The sequence below is a fragment of the Haemorhous mexicanus genome, chromosome 1 (genome assembly GCF_027477595.1).
Source record: "Haemorhous mexicanus isolate bHaeMex1 chromosome 1, bHaeMex1.pri, whole genome shotgun sequence".
Taxonomy (NCBI): domain Eukaryota; kingdom Metazoa; phylum Chordata; class Aves; order Passeriformes; family Fringillidae; genus Haemorhous; species Haemorhous mexicanus.
The window spans coordinates 43062950-43080447 of NC_082341.1; the positions used below are offsets into that span (position 1 = coordinate 43062950).

The 17498-nt window shown below is 37.6% G+C and overlaps 1 protein-coding gene across 1 annotated transcript in view; it reads left to right on the plus strand.

Annotated features, from left to right (window-relative positions):
- The first annotated feature begins 1669 nt into the window (after positions 1–1669).
- The window catches only part of ATP2C1 (ATPase secretory pathway Ca2+ transporting 1), a 61476-nt gene continuing 45647 nt past the window's right edge, over positions 1670–17498 (plus strand). Inside the window, exon 1 of the mRNA XM_059847435.1 lies at positions 1670–1874. Within this exon, the coding sequence (XP_059703418.1) occupies positions 1770–1874 (105 nt within the window). The 5' untranslated portion in view covers positions 1670–1769. The remainder of the gene's footprint in view (positions 1875–17498) is intronic.

Here is a 17498-nt window from a genome sequence, read left to right on the forward strand (position 1 = left end):
TATTCTTGTCCTTCTGCTTGCAGGGATCCTGGCTTTGCAGAGCAATTAAAATTCCCATGCTACGATGTGTCACTGATCTTTGTAACATCCTCCTGGCTTCGCAGTAATGAATGCACTTGGCAATTTACAGTGCTGACAACTCCAGTTTTCTTCCTCTGCTGCTCAGGTGGTCAGAGTCACACAAGTGCCAACAAATTTTATAAAGCACAGGAACAGTGATTCTGACTCAGCAGGGCTTTGTACCAAAGTGAGGGCAGGAGAGGTATTGTGCCGAGAGCCCAAAATTGGCTGGCATCTCTGGATGGGAAGTGAAACAGGAAGATCACCTTGTGAGCAGGCTTACTGCCATCCAAACAGATGGGCTGAAATATAAGCAGCCAAACAGTCATTTAGGAACACAAAAAGGGTTTGTTGAAGGCACATTTCCAAGCAGGAAATGTCAGAATGTTTGCCTGTGTCAAGCATCAAACCTGAAGGGAGGGATATGTGCAAGTAATGTGGGATGAGTTAACACAGAAAACAAACATGTAAATCTGTCTTGGATTTTTTCCTGAATCCATTGAAAGCTTTTTTGTAGCTGTGAGACCTGAAAAGGAGGAGTGGGAGAAGAGTCCTGCAAAGCAGTATTATTTCCCTACCATATGGCTGACAAGGTAAAGAAATTATTTCTTTTGCCTCCCACAAATGTTGATATGCACGAGGCACATAACATTCTCTGGCTGGTTAGTCTTTAGCAGCTGTATTTAATAGCTTCAGGATAAATTCTGTAGCACTATCCAAGATCTAAATAATAGAATCATAGAATGGCCTGGGTAGGGACTTACCTTAAAATTATTTATTATGGATAGAGACATACCTTAGGAAAGACTTAAAAACTTGGGAGTTGTAGTGAGGACTGAATTGCTTTACTGTAAAAAGATCCCAGCTCTGTGACTTGTCTGCATAAAAGGTCAACAACAACAACAGAGAGAGGAAGACATCCACCCAAACTTCCATAACTCTGAAACTTAGGATGATAATTGATGGAAATATGCTTTGCTGCTTTTCCATCCACCACAAAAGCCAGACAAATACTTGTCTGCTGATCAAAAGTGCAGAGGAGAGAAGGGGTCATAAAGACAAATGTAATGACTTGAAAGGAAATGAGTTTGCAGGTAAGATTCAAAGCAAAGCCCCTAGCTGCAAGCTAAGCTTTATCTGAGCTTGCACTGTTATGCTCTGTGACTGGTGCCTTGCAGTTCCAGTTTAGAAAGCGGGGAATGAACGAAAGCATTAATCTGACTGAAATCCACATAACAGGATTGTGTGTGAAACAAAAGTGAAACCAGACAGTGCAGTCGGTGAAATGCAGCTTGAGGAGGAGGGGTGAATGTGCTGGAAACAGCAGTTTTCTAACCTCTTTACTGCAGCTGAACAAGCTTTAAGAGGCATCAGGCATTAGGGGGGCTAGGAAAAATCAGGAGCTGGTTACTGTTATTTGATTTTGCAGCAGAATGTTCTTACCAGAAGTAGAGCTATTTGAGCAGGCTGCCAGGGAAATGATTTGCGTTTGGTAGAACTGCCCCTCAGTTCTTGCAGCTCACACTGCCCTTGTGGCACTTTAACACTAGTCATTTGTTGGAGGCTCTGCATTTGATGTTTTGATTTTCACCAGTTGCTCTACAGGAAAGGATTATGCAACAGTCGAGGACTACGAGTCTTTGGGAAGAGGAGGAAAACATGCATTCAGAACTCCAAACAGGGAAGCAGTAAGAGAAATTGCCTAAATTATGGATAATCTGCTGCATAAATCTTTCTCCTGTTTCATAAAGCTTCCTATCCATGCAATCTGGAAACTTATATCGACAGTGAAAGCCAAGAGGATTCAAGAAAAGGTAAAAGCAAATTAAAAAAAGAACTACTTCAGTTGTAACCCTGAGGGTGATCTAGCCATATCTTACAGGGGAGGATCACAAGTTTAGCTGCACTGCTTTTTAAATGTCAGTATCTGCGAGTAATGGTTCTATTTAGGATTTTATGAGAGCACTGTGAATTTGAAAAAATTTCCTGTGAGAACAAATAATTTTTGATTCTGAGGAAATTACTGGAGACTTAAATCATTTGAGAGACCATGAAGGTTTAAGCAGTCATTACCTGCCTCTTGAAGATCACAGAAGCCCATCTTCCACTGCTGTCATGAGCTGTTTTCAATGTAATTCCAGTTCATCTTGAACCACTCATCTCCATACTAGCTGTGTAAAAAAAATTGTTAAACTTCACATGGTCTTGAATCTGCTTGTTATGATAAGGGGGGTATATTTGACAAAATGGATTTCTAAATAGGTATATAAAATATATCAAAAAATAAACCAGACTTCCCTTCTTTTAACTCTTTTCTTAACCATAAGCTTTATGCTGTGCTGTTCTCTGTTCTGTAAAGGCTTTATCTTTTCTAAGAGATTTTTATTCTTCTAAGATCAGGTGTAGGCACCGGTCAGTATTTGGGCCCTTTGTCATGTAAATCTGTGTTAAATAAAAGGTTGCAGTCTTGGCAGTAGGGCTTGTAACCTGAATTCATAAATGTTTTGGTAGATCATGATTTCTCAACTTAAATGCAGTATGAATATCCTTAGGAGAACTGAATTATAATCTGAAGCTGTTGCTGTTTCACAAGGAAATGGAAGCTGTTTTGCATGGGCGGGGGGGAGAAGGGGTGAGTCTGGAATGAGGCCGTCTCTGATGAGTTACTGTTCCTTTTCATTCCATGTGTGCTGGATATTAAGCTGTGTGATGAGCATTCAGAAGAATAAGAGCTATAACAAGAACTGAAATTCTGCATTCCTTTGAAACAGTTAAACTTCTTTGTTCTCTGTGTGCTAAATTATGCTGAATAGCATACTTCTCCAAAAGAGAGGTCATCAGGCAAAGAAAGACACATTCCTTTGCCATGATATAGTGTGGAAATAAAAAGTGCCAGGGCTGTAACTGGCAGGGGGTGGGTGGGAGGGAAATCTGCTTTTCCTGTTTTGGTACAGTAATGTTCATTATTTTCTTTCTTGCTCCTAATGTTTTTACAATGGCTAACAGCTCAAGCACTCCGTGCTTAAAGAAACATCGTGTTCATTCTCCTTGGGTTTGTCAGATGTTGGCAGGGCTGATACCACATAGTAACACTTGCTGCTTTGACTCTACAAACACAGAGTGCAGTTTTGCTCTGGAAGCTGCCCTGCATGGTGTTGAAAATAAGCTCTTTATTTCTGAGGATCACAGTCTTTTATTTAGCAGGGTAAGTCCTTGGGATGGTTTGCTTAACACTGACTGAATGTCTTTTAATAAATGTTACTAGTAGATAAATGCATTTTTCTTTGAGGGTTTCTGTTGTTTTCTCACTATTCACCCTTTTCTGATCTCAGCGGGCATTAAATTTAGGTTCCAGAGAGCTTAGCACATTCTAACTGTGCTATTGTCATGTTCTGTTCTGATAGATTTTGTCTCGTGCACATAGTGGTGCTTGTCCAGTCACAGAGGCAAAAATCACAAGCAAAGGATGCATGCAGGGTTAGTTGGCTAATAACTTTTGAATTGTTCAAGGTTTATCCTGACAGCTGAACTTCAGAGGATGCACAGGCCAGTTGTAACTTAAACATTCATTGGTGGAACTGAATGAGAGAATTAGAGATTGAATTAGAGAGCAACTTGTAACTTGATGCTAAATTTAATCATTCTGCCTGCATAAATATGTGAATCTCCTTGGTGCAATATACTTCTGTCACTGCTGCTCCCACTGCTGGAAGAAATCCATTTAATCAAAACAAGCATTGATGTGGTTATTAGCATGTTAGTCCTGAGACAAAAAGCTTTATCAATATAAAATGAACTGAATGTGGTGCTACTATTCTTTCTCTTTACATTGCTTGATATTGTGCACTGAATGTAATGAGGCTTGTTGAAGAACTGCTGTTCACTGTGGTGTTCCAGAAAAGCTATGCATCCTAGGAGACTTGTTCTCTGATCAAACATTTTAAATGAAGTACAGCATTAAAATAAGTGTAATGGCTACAATCTGAGGTTAGCTTTGCATGCTCACTTTAATGAGTCGCAATTTCCTCTGGAAACTGACAACTAAAAAATCCTGTTTACCAGTTGCTTAGAAACTGATCATCAGTAAGAGCATTAGACATTAAATATCTCAGTAAAAACTAAAGCTGGGAAATAAATGTGTATTGTTCAGAAACTATAGATTCTGGAAATTACCAGGGCTTTTCATGAAGTCCAAGACATAAACAGATTATAAGAAGGACATGTGTATAGATAAGAACATCCAGACTTATACTAAGAAGGATAAACTTGCTCGCTTCAGTTCTTAAACCATACAATATGGTTTGAGAAGACTATTTCAATACTGGCAGTATATTAAATGTTTCTTTTCTTGGATCAACTTCTGGAATCATTCCTGACTGAACACACACAAGGCCCAGGAGCATGGACTTTGGGGAGTATGATCCAATAATAGAATTATTTATGATCTTTGAGATTTTTCTCTTCTTTTAATTCAAACTTGAATGTTTTAAAGCAAAGAAATCTGAAAGCTTTTTAACAAGCCTTATAGAAATGATATGCAAATGTGTCATGGTAAGAGTTTGAGAGGAGGTGACATTTTAACCGCACAGTTGAGTTTAGGAGGTAATTCTGGCTAAATGAGGCTTTTATCTAGACCTCTATGGCTTTTTCTTAGGAGAATATGTATTTTTTTAAGAGCAATTCTTATCTAATTCTATACATTAAATTTTTCCATTAAAATTATTATGATTAAGTTCTTGGAAGGTATGAGGTTTTTAATATTAATTCAGTCTGAGTAAGGAAATGAAACATGCCACTTATTTTCCTGTCAAACATAAAAGGCCTATTATTTCAACATGTTTAAGCAGCCTCTCTGCTTAGATAAAAAACAATAGAAGCCATGTATGTGGCTTATTTAATGGTGTTTATGCTGGCAGGATTATCTTCTTTCCTTGAAAACATTTTTCAATTCATTTGGCAAAACAAAAAATTATTTTCTTTTGCCTCTGTTGCTAGTTAGAGTATATCTCATTAACATTTGAGGAAATTACTTTTCAAGAGTATTGTAAGGTTACCTCTTTCCAAAACATGGCCATAAAGCACAGACTTCCTGTTAAAAATTCCAGCTGGATTCAGATAAAATCTTTTGCTGGAAGAAACTACAGGATGCTATTTTCATTCGCAATCAGTTGCCAAAGAGTGTGTGACCAATGCTAAAGGAAATGGAAGAACCAACATTTTGTGCAGGGAAACCACCATCTTTCCTCCTGAATCCCAGCAGTAAATAGACATTTCCTACATTCTTTCCAGCCAATACTTCTTTAGAATTATTGCTCAGCTACACACCAGCCACAAGATGAATGCTAAAGTAATTTCTCTAGCTATTAATTCATGCATAAGAGTGATACCATCAATGAGGTTCTATACAGGAGAATTAACAGATGGGGCTTTGTCCTTTTGGGAACCTACCAAATGAGTTTTGGGAGCTCAGAACTGAGGCAGCACAGAGTGATTTGTACATCGTGCTTGGCATTGAGAGTGTGTTTCTTTAACGCTTATAAAATACTTTATACAGATGAAATTGAAGTTATCGTCCTTGTGCACAGTTTGCAGGTGGAAGTTCTCTGTTACATATGCAGTCAGACTGAAATAAATAATTCCTTACAGCTTTGAAATCTACATTAGTTGAGTCAAATTGGCACTGTTCAACTTTGTAAAGGTACTTGTTATATGCCAAGCAACATTGTTGTAACTGAATCTGACATACGTTTGACACACAGTTCCTGAAATTACTGGACTACAGGCATTTTGAAGTGGCATTTCATGTGGCAATCTAAGATTTTGAGAGAATCAGCTCTTCCAAGTGGGAAAGACTTCAGACATTTAGTTAGTTAGCCTGGAGAAGAGATACTGAGGATGCACTTAAAGGGTCTGAACAGGACATGACTTTATCCAGTGAAAGATCTGGCAGCTTTTGCTGAAATAGCTGGCACTTGATCTCTGCTCTGAGATGAACAATACCTCAGATTCCACACAGGTTAACCTCTAGCTGGAAGTGATGCTGTCTCTTAGTGTGGAGAGATGTCTCTCTCAGCAGAGATGGCATCTGTGGTTGCTGGTGTTGTAACAGTGATAATGCTTTTATTATGGCTGTGATAGTTCAAGTGCTACTGCTGGCTTACAAAAAAAAAAAAAAAAAAAAAGGAAGAAAAGAGAGAGGCACTCTGGACTCTGGCTTTGTTTTGCTTTTCTAAAGATTTCTGTATCTAAAGATACATTTGGTGTAGGTGCCTCAGGTTCACAGTGTAAGCTCTATGAAACACATGGGTATTACAAATGACATAGTACTTTTCTCTACTAGGACAGCTAAGAAATCTGTATAGCTATTAATGAAAAGTTAAGTGTAATGGCTTTATCATGTCTAGTTAATTTTGTTTACAACAGTGGTATTTTTACTTGTTGGTGTGTAAAAGCTAATGTATATGATAAATTTAAGATGGCACTTTAAAAATGCTGCTTGCTTTGAATGACTAAGGCACTCTGATTTTTGTGGTTAAACAGAGACTTGACTAATTTTCCTAATGAAACATTTTCCCTCATTTCTCTTATTTGTGTTCTGAAGCATAAAAGCTTTGAGTGCTGTGTATCCCTAGGAAGTGGTATCTCCAGAATCTAAAATACTTGGATTCTCTGGGCCTGATGGATATTATGTTGTTTAATATTTTATACTTATATCCATTTTGTCAAAACAATTACTAGCAGTTCCTTGCAGCTCACAAATTCATTTGGAAAACTCTAAATTTTCTGATAGAGATGAGTAGCTTAGGTATGTTCTTTGTCACACTAGCTTCTCCTAAGCTCACTTAAATCAATATTTGAGAGACTGCATCAGAACAAATCCCCATTTTGTCCAATTTGGCTTTGTGCTAGACTTCCTCCGGTAGTCATATAGAAATCCCTGTCAGGGCTGTATGAAATTTTCCAAGGATGTATAGATTCTTCATTTTTTCACTCAAAGCAGATTTTTTATTTGAATTATGATCAGTGGCATCAAAGCTTGAATGTTTTGCCAACAAAGATAAGCATCTTTGTTGAATCACCATCTCATATTTCAATCATAGGCTGGGTCTCCACTGCTTTGGGTCAGACATGACCTGACAATTTTTCAAGCATATGCTATGTCTACCTATACAGGCACATTTTAAGATGAGCAGGTTTTGGCATTGCCATAAGAAACCAGCAACTAATACAAACCACCTGAATAAACCACTAGGCTAAGCAAGGATCCTAATCACAAAGCACTGAGCTTCTGCCTTTTCCATAAAAGCAAGAAGGAGCTGCTTTCCAAACAGAAATCATAGAACTTATCTAGCTGCTGATGGACTGTGGCAGCTCTTGCCTAATGGTTTATTCAAATTCTTATTTTAATATGTTATAAAAGTATTAATCTAAATGGTCAATGCTTCTTTATTTTTGGAGTCCAAGTCTGAGATGATCTTCTGAAGAAATCTTACACCACTGACATTTTAAATAGGATTGTAGTCCCTTTCCTGAAATACTGTTTTTCATTCAGGCACATTTTGTGACACAGATATCACGTCAATCAGATAGGGCCAGGTTGGATGGGGCTCTGAGCAACCTGGCCTAGTGAAAGGTGTCCCTACCTACGGCAGGGAGGTTGGAATCAGATGATATTTATGGAACCTTCCAACCCAAACCATTCTGTGTTTCAACAATTCTTCACTTAGGCCAGTATCAAGAGTGAATGGCTGCTGCTGACTGATGTTCCTTGGGAAGGGAGGGGAGTGGGGCAGGCTGCCACTTCTCAAATCTAGTGAAATGAAAATCCTTAACAGAATAGGCTGTGTTGTAGAAAGCTTATTCTCTCTTTAATCCTTAAGCTCAACTATTACAGCTTTATTTAAATAACTGGTAGATCAGTGCATGTAAACACAAGTATGCCAAGGATTGAAAACCAAGAGAAAAAAATTGAAGACTAAGATATATTTAATACTGAAGCTTTATTTGATTACAAATGGAAACAAATTATTTGGATTAAAAAAAAAAATCTGTCCTATCCCACTGTTTCCTCTCTTTTTCATATAACAATATGTCTGCCAGTTACAGACGGATTAGATTTAATTTTTGGAGCCTTCATTTTAGCATTTCTAATGTCATGAAAAGACAAGGAACCCAACAAAGCTTAGGGAGCACTTAAAGTTCTGAGACAGTCAAACAAAATAGATGCTTGGTTCCTGTTTTCTTAACTGAATTTCCTCAGCTGTGCCCTATCAAATTAGCTTCTGGTGTCATCAGATGTACCGACCATGTGCTACAGTTAAGAGTTACTGTGCTCATAAGCACTCAGTAACACATATATTTATTTACATTTCTCCCCAGGAAATTAGACAGAAATATAGCAGTGCTACTTTTTAACCATATTTTAAAAATAATCAGAGTGGAAACTGCTCAAGAGGCATTAAAAAGGGGTAGGTGAAAATGTTTTTGAGTGTTTGAAATTCCAGGATTGTCAATCACAACCATTACAAAAATTAATTACCCTTTCAAATTCTGATTTTCTTTTCAGAGAAATTTCATTTGGCCTTTCTATTCAAGTTTTGAGGTTCATGCTTTCCAGATTTTCTATTCAACTAAAAGGATTAGAAGCCTTTTTCAGCACAGGCAAGCTTCTTTGATATAATGGCACTGTTCCACAAACCAGCTTGTAATATCAAACAATACAATATTAAAGCCCAGGAACTACAAAAGCTTAAACACAGCAGTGTTATAGGCATCAGGCTTTGGGTTGTGGCCTTTCCCTGGCATTCATGCCATGTCAAAGCCTCTTTATGGTATTTGCTTTGCATCCACAGGAAGTTTGTTTATAGGCAGCTACAGCCTATGCCCAGCCCTGAAGACAAAGCAGGGAACCTGAATTAGTAAAAGCAATCTCAATAATAGTGGTTGTCTTTCATAGTAACACATGGTATTTTCACTGAGGGCTAAAATAAAATAATATTTGCAACCATCCTATGTATAGGACTCAGAAGTGCTGGCATTGCTGCTGGAAACTTTTAAACCTGACCAAATTTCATGTAGCTGCTCCTTCAGTTACAGTGCTGCAAAAGGCTCTGTGTTTGGGCAGGGCTAATTTCACATGGAAGGACAGGATGTCATGCCCCAGCTATTTTAGAAGGTTGCTAGGAATTACTGTCACCAATGACTAGGCTACTTCAAAATCATTTAAATATATATATACACATGTATATATATATAAAAGTTGTGTTTAAAGAGAAGTGCTTGTGAAACTTGCATACCTGCAATAAATCTGAAACTCATCAGAAAATATATGCTAAGAAGTTCTCATGGGGATCAGAAGCCATTGTGTGCAGAGTTGCAAGAATGAAGTCCCTTGGTTTTTTCTTCAGCATGGATGTACTTCTTTAGGTGGCCTAGGGCTTGGTGGAGGAAGTGATGGTATTCCTTTTGCTACAAACTGCAAAAGGGAATGCTGTTTTAGAGGTTTTGGCAAGTCTGAAAATGGACTTTATTTTTCCTCACCAGTTTTCAGCTTCTCTGCTACAGTTCTGCATTCTTTGTGCTTTGACCCTAGAAGGAATATCTTGATTACACTTTGTAGGATGTAACAGCTGAATTGATGCAAAGCTTAATTTATTCAAACCTAGCTCTCTCTCTTTAGATATTGCAGTGAGGCTATGGTTTTGGATAAAACAGACTTTATAAACAGGAAAAAACTGCAACACCAAGGTTAGTTTATTCTACATCCTTTATAATCTGTCCCTGGAAGAGAAAAACAGCATCACTGTACATAAATGTTGAAGATGTGAGGCTGTAAACAACCAAAGATCAAGTTTTCAAAAAGGGAAAACAATTTGGAGTAAAAATTGTGGGAGACATGAAAGATGAATTCTTAAAAGCACCTGGCTTACTGAAATCTGAATCTAATGAAGAAAATACTCCAGGAGTCCTGTTTTGCAACTCCAAGAGAAGCAAAGTCATGATTTTGGTTCTCAATGCATACGCACGTAAGTAATTTCTGATTAATCCATGTCGCTACTACAATGTCAGAGGCTCCCAATGATTGTTTTGTTTTTTCTCTCCATGGATGATTTTCCACAGGTGAATGACTGATGAATCAGAAAGATTTACATCTTGGTATTGTTTTATTTCTGCATATTGAATAAGTCATAGATATATGGCTGGATAGATTTTTTATTTTGTATAACATAATAATAAACTAATGATATATGTCATTAATGACATATATAATTTATATTATATCTATGATTAAGTAAATCACAGATATAATAGAAATAATATAAACATAAATTGTACAATATATTGATGTGACGTGACAGATATGTTCTCATAACAGTATCTTAATGCAACCCAAGATAATCTTCTGACCTTAAATTTATTATATGACATATGAAAGGAGCAGGATAAAAACCATGCCTCTCATTAGATATCAAAATATTCTGGTCAAGTTTAAAATAGTATATAGGAAATTCAGGGTTAAAATTTACTTTTAGCCTGAACTTCAAATAGGAAACAAGATTTTTGCTGATTTATCACTACCAGTTTCTGTACTCTAATTATAGAGTTGTATCCTCAGAACTCCTCAACAGCTCTGGATTAGGCTGGAGGCCCTCAAAGATGGAATGGGAACTGCCTATTTTTTTTTTTTCCTGAATGAGAAATGGTTTTTTTTCCCTTCCTTCTGAATAGGCAGTTGTCATGCTGAATTGTACTGAATGTCCCCACTAGCCAGATGGTGGGGAGGAGGGCCTACGATACGATTTTCAACTCTTTTTAAATTAAATCCTCCTCTGGTGCTTCTTAGCTTGTTGCAGATGCACAGAATGCAGCTGACGTTAGCTGCTGAATTACTGGGAGACAGAGGGGCACCTCAGGGCCCTTTTAACCTTCCCATTGCGACAGCCTGCTGGAATACACTCTCCCAATTTATACGATATAGCTGTGGGGTTTGTCCCTCCCATATCCACTCCTGTCACTTTCAGCTGGGGCTGTATCCAACCTTTGGAGATGCATGAACTGAACATGTGATCTATTATTTGGAGTCAGGCTACTAAACATGGTGATGTCACTGGGTAATATTTTAGCACCTATTTTCAAGGCAGACAGGAGCCTTCTGTGAAATGTGTGTTTGTTTTTAAATTCCCTTGTGCTGAAGATTAATATTCATTAGCAGTGGTATGGAGACACTCCTGAGCACTTGCTCCCACCTCCACTTTTTGCTAGCACAAGCTTATGTAGTTGGATAGGGAATGAGGTCAGAACAACCTTGTTAAATTTAGGTATTTTTTCTAAGTGTACTTTACTAAGTGTCTAAATTTTACACAACCTGTGTGTACAGTTTTTAATCCTCCCACTGTAGTCTTATTGTTAACTTTGACTAAGAAAGCATCTGAATACAGATTTAGTCTTTCAGTTCACCAGTTGGGTCTATCTTAAAGTTAGGGGTCTCTACAATAGAGCACGTAGTCGCAATAGAAGCATGCTGCATTAATTGCTTTTATCAGTAACCTTTACCAGTTTTAAAAATGTGACTTCAGACCACTCTTTTTAAGACATAAGGGAGGAAAAAATCCTCCATATTTTTGACTCCATTTACAAGAAAGTTGCAGTAATACTAAAAATAAAAAGGTATATGGGCTCTCCTGTAAAACAAAAGTTTGTAACTAATTCTTCCCAACCTGAAAAGCTGCCACATGCTTTCACTTGATAACATTTTTTGGCTCTGAGTCTGAATAAAATTTCACAGCCCAACATATTATGCTTAAGTGTGTTATCAAACAAATCATCATATTCTTGCCAGGAGCCAAAATTGTATAGCTATGTAAACATCTGTTTATAAACTGCCAGCTCCTCACTGAGTATTACCTTTGCCCTGTTTTGCTCTCACCCATAGTCTTGAAGAAGAATTTTCAAGAGAGTCTTGGCAAGCTTACTTGTCTGTAATATATGCAGCATTCCTGAAATTCTTGGCACATTAACCTTGAATCAATTCAAATGAAATTCAAACTTTGCTATTGCTGTGGTTTTTTAGCTGTTTATAATTTCATTGTTGAAATGTCTTTATTTTCCACCACAGCTTGCTATAACGTAACTGAAATAATTTATAAGTAAATGTGGTGCCTTCTTTGCCATGTAATAAATTGCAGTAATCCTTCAGAAAGACATAAACCTTTACTAGGAAAGGGTTTCCAACCTTCTGCTGTATTCAGGCCACAACATGATGGTAGCTGCAGCTAGAAATGCAGAGGAGTGGAGTCTTTGTCCTGTAGCAGACATCCTAACAAGGCATTTTGCCTGCCTCAGCCGAGACTTCCAACAGTAACTTGCTTCACAGCATATTCCAATTATAGAGCACATGTTTCTTGGCTGTCTTTTACAGGCAATGTGAAACTAGATCTTTACTTCACAAAATGTCTCTGGAAATGTGAAGCCTCCGGTAGATAGGATAGAGGCACTTGTGAGAGCTTCCACATTAGCAGTGAAACTTTTACTGGAGTAGCTAGCTTTGAAAACAGTCACTGAGTGAAAAACAGAAAGAAAACAGCTGAAGATCTCTGTGAGTCCTAAATAAAGGGAAAGGAAACCTCTCTGGAAAATGTGCAAATAATATTTTTAACTATTTCAAAGTAGTTCAGCTGAAGGAAGAAAATAGCAGGTGAATATTAAATATGCGTGTGAGATGGAAGGTATTAAAGAAGAAAAGTATGGAAGATGAAATGCAGGTTTGAGATAAGTTGAGTGCTATGGTCAGAAAATGAATTAACTTTGTCTTTTCCTGAAGAATAGATTAAACCTGATTTTCTTGAATGCTCTGAGTATACATTCACGACAGTTCAAACTGATTAAAGGTTTTAATCCTGTCACTGTTTTACACTGCCTTCCTCCACTAGTTCTGGGAGTTCAGCAGTAGAGCCTTCTTTGAGGCAAGCTTTCTTCTTGGCTAGATCAGTCCTGAGCTGGGTTATCAAGAGAGAAGAATGTCAGGGCCATTGCAGAACTTGGCACTAGCAAAAGGGCAATCACAGAAGCCTGATTTTATGTCAACTTAAAATGCTGTGGTGCTGCACCCCTTCTCTGAATGTAGAATCTTGGTAGGGATGCTGCTTAGGGATGGGATGACACTGTTAAATTCAAGTGCTTTAAAAATCAGTGAAATATAATTTAAGACTCCCATAAACCAAAGTTACTTAATTAGCATAATTGCACAGTGTCAAGACAGGGCTGAGCTAAGGTAATTTGAAATTGTAGTTATGTTTCTTACATCCTAACATGCTCAGAATGATAAAATTAAATGAGCACTTATTTCCTCTGGGAAAACTGTTTAATTTTTCTTCTTTTAAGCCTGAACTCATTTTATACACACACACACACACAGACATACATACACACAACATTTGAACTTTAGGTGGACTTGCCTTGGGTATTCCTCTGGAGAATTTGATTGGAGATGAGGTGATTGCTTCTATCTGCTACTAGTTGAAAAGCATGGATGGAAAGGATGTGGAGATTAAATTTGCAACAGGCTTTACAAATGATGTGCCATTTAAAGCATGTAAATGAGAAGCTCCGGTATCATCCCTCCCCTGTCCTGACTTCAGTCATACAAGAACTCTGTAGAGGACTGTAAAAGCACTGGTGAGTTTTTGACTTTCAGATGAAAGACAACAAAAAAATTGATTAAATCTAATGGAAGTCCGTCTTACCAGAAACCTCTTTTCTTCTTCCATGAAAGCTAATTTATGATCAGTGTATTGAGGGAGGTTTAAGTTATATCTAAAGCAAACCAAGCAGTAGAAAAGCCTGTTTTGACAGAAGGATCATATACTAACCCTTTCTGACCCAAACTGAAGTCCTATAGAAAGCTTTGTCCATATTAAAATATTATCAATCTTATGGCTCAGAAAAACGTCTCCTGTTATAATGTATAAGTAAATTCCTATGAGATTAACAAAATTTGTAATAGATTTCAGTAGCATTACTCAACAAACTTTAAATAAATGCATCTTGAGAAGGATACTATAAAACAAAACTTTAAAAGAATTTGGAAGCTCACTTCAGAGCAACAAGTATTTCAAATGCTGTCATGGTCTGAAAAGTAACTTCAACAAAATTCTGTGTAATAAATCTCTAATCTGTGAACCATGCAGTTATAGGTATCCTTGTTATGTTTAAAATACATTTTGCTGCTTTGGTAGTGCTGTAGCACATGGGAGCCATTGAGATGAAGGTGAATTGATCAAGATCCCAACGGCTAAACCAAACTCGAAGTTCAGCTTGAGTATAAACAAACTGCAAGTTAAGGCCTATCTGTTTTATGTCATTAGATTGAATTCTCCCTTTTTTGCTTCCAACTGATTGATGGTACTTCCTGGAATATAATGTATTTACTACTTTTTAATTTTCCAAGCTTTCCAGAGGCCTTTGATTCTTCTGAAGAAATAGAAAGGCAGCTAAAACCAGCATTTTGGGTTGCTTCTAGATTCATACAGAAGTTATGTATGCTTTTTTTACAGCTGCCTGTTATAAAACCTAACAAGTAATCAAAACCTAGACAACCAGTTCTGTTTATCACATCATTAGTTTTTAGCCCTGAAAGCCTAAGGGAGAAGAGAAAGTACTGAAAGCAGGAGTCCCTATTCATGCACCCCATACCTGTTCTACCCTTTTGGCTGTGCCAGAACAACCACTTCTGATTTAATTAGAGAAGTCTGTATTCACTGATGTTCTGGGTTATTCCAGACATGAATCAGCTCCTACGTGAATTCACGTGTGGGTCAATTTGGGGTTGTGGGTCTGAAATAATCTAGTGGCTGCCTGCTGCTGACAGACACTTACAGAAGGCAAAGTCTGATTTGGCCATGGATAGGAGGTAAATGATGAGAATTTCATGGGGAAAAGGACAGGGAGGGGATGGGGGGGTGGTGGTGGTTGGGTAGCAGGAACCCTTTTTGTTGATGCAGAACACTAAGGTGGTGCTGTGTGGCACTGAAACCTGGGAATACAGCAAGAGAAGGAGAAGGCCTTGAGCAGGGGGCTGCTTAAGATGTCATTGAATGCTCATGAAACTCTGCTCTCCTGAATGTAAACCTATTTCATGAAGGTTTGTTTGCTTTTATGAAGTATTTTCACGACTGTGAACTAGAAAGAGAAAATGCTAACAACCACCAGTGTTCAGTCTTCCCCCCCTGCAACCTATCAGTACAGAATATAATTTTAAGTACCTTTTAAAAAAAAGAGATTCTAACTGCAACATTTCAGGACTGTTTGTGCACCTTTTTCTGGTTTGTATATGTATTTTCACTGGAATTATTCTGTTTGGGCTAGACATGTTTGCTTACTGGAAATTCAGAGGAACATTTCATTGCAAGATTTTTTTCTAAAGATTAAAAGAAATAAAACAAACATTATTGTAGTTTGTGAGTACAACTGGGTATGACAGGTTACTGTAAGCCAAGCCTTTTTTTTTAATTTCAGACTTATCTCTACAATCATATTTTAATAATGTGCTTTGGTTTGCCAGATAATGCCTTTGCCACACACTTTAATGAGGCGTCCTGAAGATATTAAGGCTGTCCTAATACCCTTGTGAATCAAGCTCACATTAAGGACGGCATTTTTGAAGAAACAACATTTACCAGCAGTTGTAAATAAAATACTTTGAGCATTTTTTATTAAACAGCCACTGTTTGCATGTGTGGAATGTAGCAGAAACTGTAATAGAATTTTCAAGGATGGATACAGTCCTTGTATAATGCTGAAGTGGCACTTCCCAGCTGCCTGGCAGCATCACAGGCTGTGATATTGGTAGATGTACATAATATGAAAGAGATTAAGCCTCAAAGATGAAACTTTTTTAGTTGTTGCTATAGAGTAGGACTTGCTTTTGACTTCTTTCCTTGTGAGTTACGTGAACACAGAATGTTTCTTAGTATGCAGACTTTGTCACAGATATTTAGGTCACATTTGTGAACAGTCTCAGTACTGTTCAGGAACTCCCACTCTTTTCCCCAAAACTTTTCACAGTGTAAAGAAGCCCAAACGTTGTTGTGGATGTAGACAGTATTAGGACCGACAGGTTTTGTTTTTTCTCCATGAAATATTTACCTTAGTTTTAATATTTAATGATAGCATATGATATTGAAAGCAAGACCTACCTCTTTTAACAAAGTAACCAAATGTTTTTCTTGTTAGGTGCATCAGTTTTGTGCTGAAATTGTGCATTATAACTGGGAGCGTGTCATGAGTGTCTTGGAAGGGTTCTTAGTTTGTTTTCATACAAGTTAACAGAAGTACTGTCTCGGAGGACAGTCACTGCTACTTGTGGGATACTTCATGGAGTAACCATGGAGATACTCGAGTAACACGGCAACTACACGGGGCAGGTCAGAAATTATGTACTAGGTAATCTCAAACTATTAACCTGCCTGTTGTTATCTGAATTTCCTGAATGCAAATATCAGGAGCCTTTACTTAAGGGCAACACTTCTAACTCTTCTTTACTTCTCCAAATATATTGACAAATCTCTATTACATTAGCACTCAAAGTTATCTTCAAAAGAAGAAAGGATGCTCTTTAGCATCAAGGGGCATGTTATTATGGGTTGTGAGATTCATTTGAAATGCTAAAATTCAGTTCTGTTAAATGCTGCTTATGAACTGACAAAGACTGAGTTTGGTTTCTTCTGCTGCTTAAGAAAAACAAAGCCAAGGTGACAGGTCGTTAATCATGAGATGTCAATGCAAGTGCTTTTTTCAGACCATGTTGTCACTGCTCCTTTAGAAATGGGGCGTAAAGCCTACTATTAGCATGTCTTCATTAGATTTTGACCTTGAAATCTGAAAGGTATTTTGTTCTTACTGGTAGTGTACATCATACCTTAAATTAAAATGAATCATCTCAGTGGAAGTTACTTTTACTGAAAAACTTCCCCAGCCAAAGAGTTCAGCATTGCAACTATAGTTTCAAATAATACTCCTTTGGTGTCAAGTTGAACATAATTGAGTTGATAAAGCATTTTTTTTCCCCCAGAATTCAACTGGTTATTAGGGTTGGTGGTTTCATAATTGGTAGCTAAAACCTACCTTTAAAATAGTTACCTGATGTTAAGATTTTTTTAGTGAGTTGATTTTTTTTTCTGCTACTATTACATCCTATGTTTTGCTAACATGATAATGTGGTGGCACAAAACCAACCAGGGCTGCCAGCCTAGCTTGGCTGTACTGAAACTCTAATAGGAGCTACCTAAGGCCTTGAGATGATTCTGGGGAGATTGCCATTATTAGAAAAAAAAAAAAAATAAACATCACTTTTAGGCTGATCAGGTGTTTGAATAGGCTGCCAAGGGAGGTTGTGGAGCCATCTCTGGAAGTGTTCAAGAGGGGTCTGGATTTGGCACGGA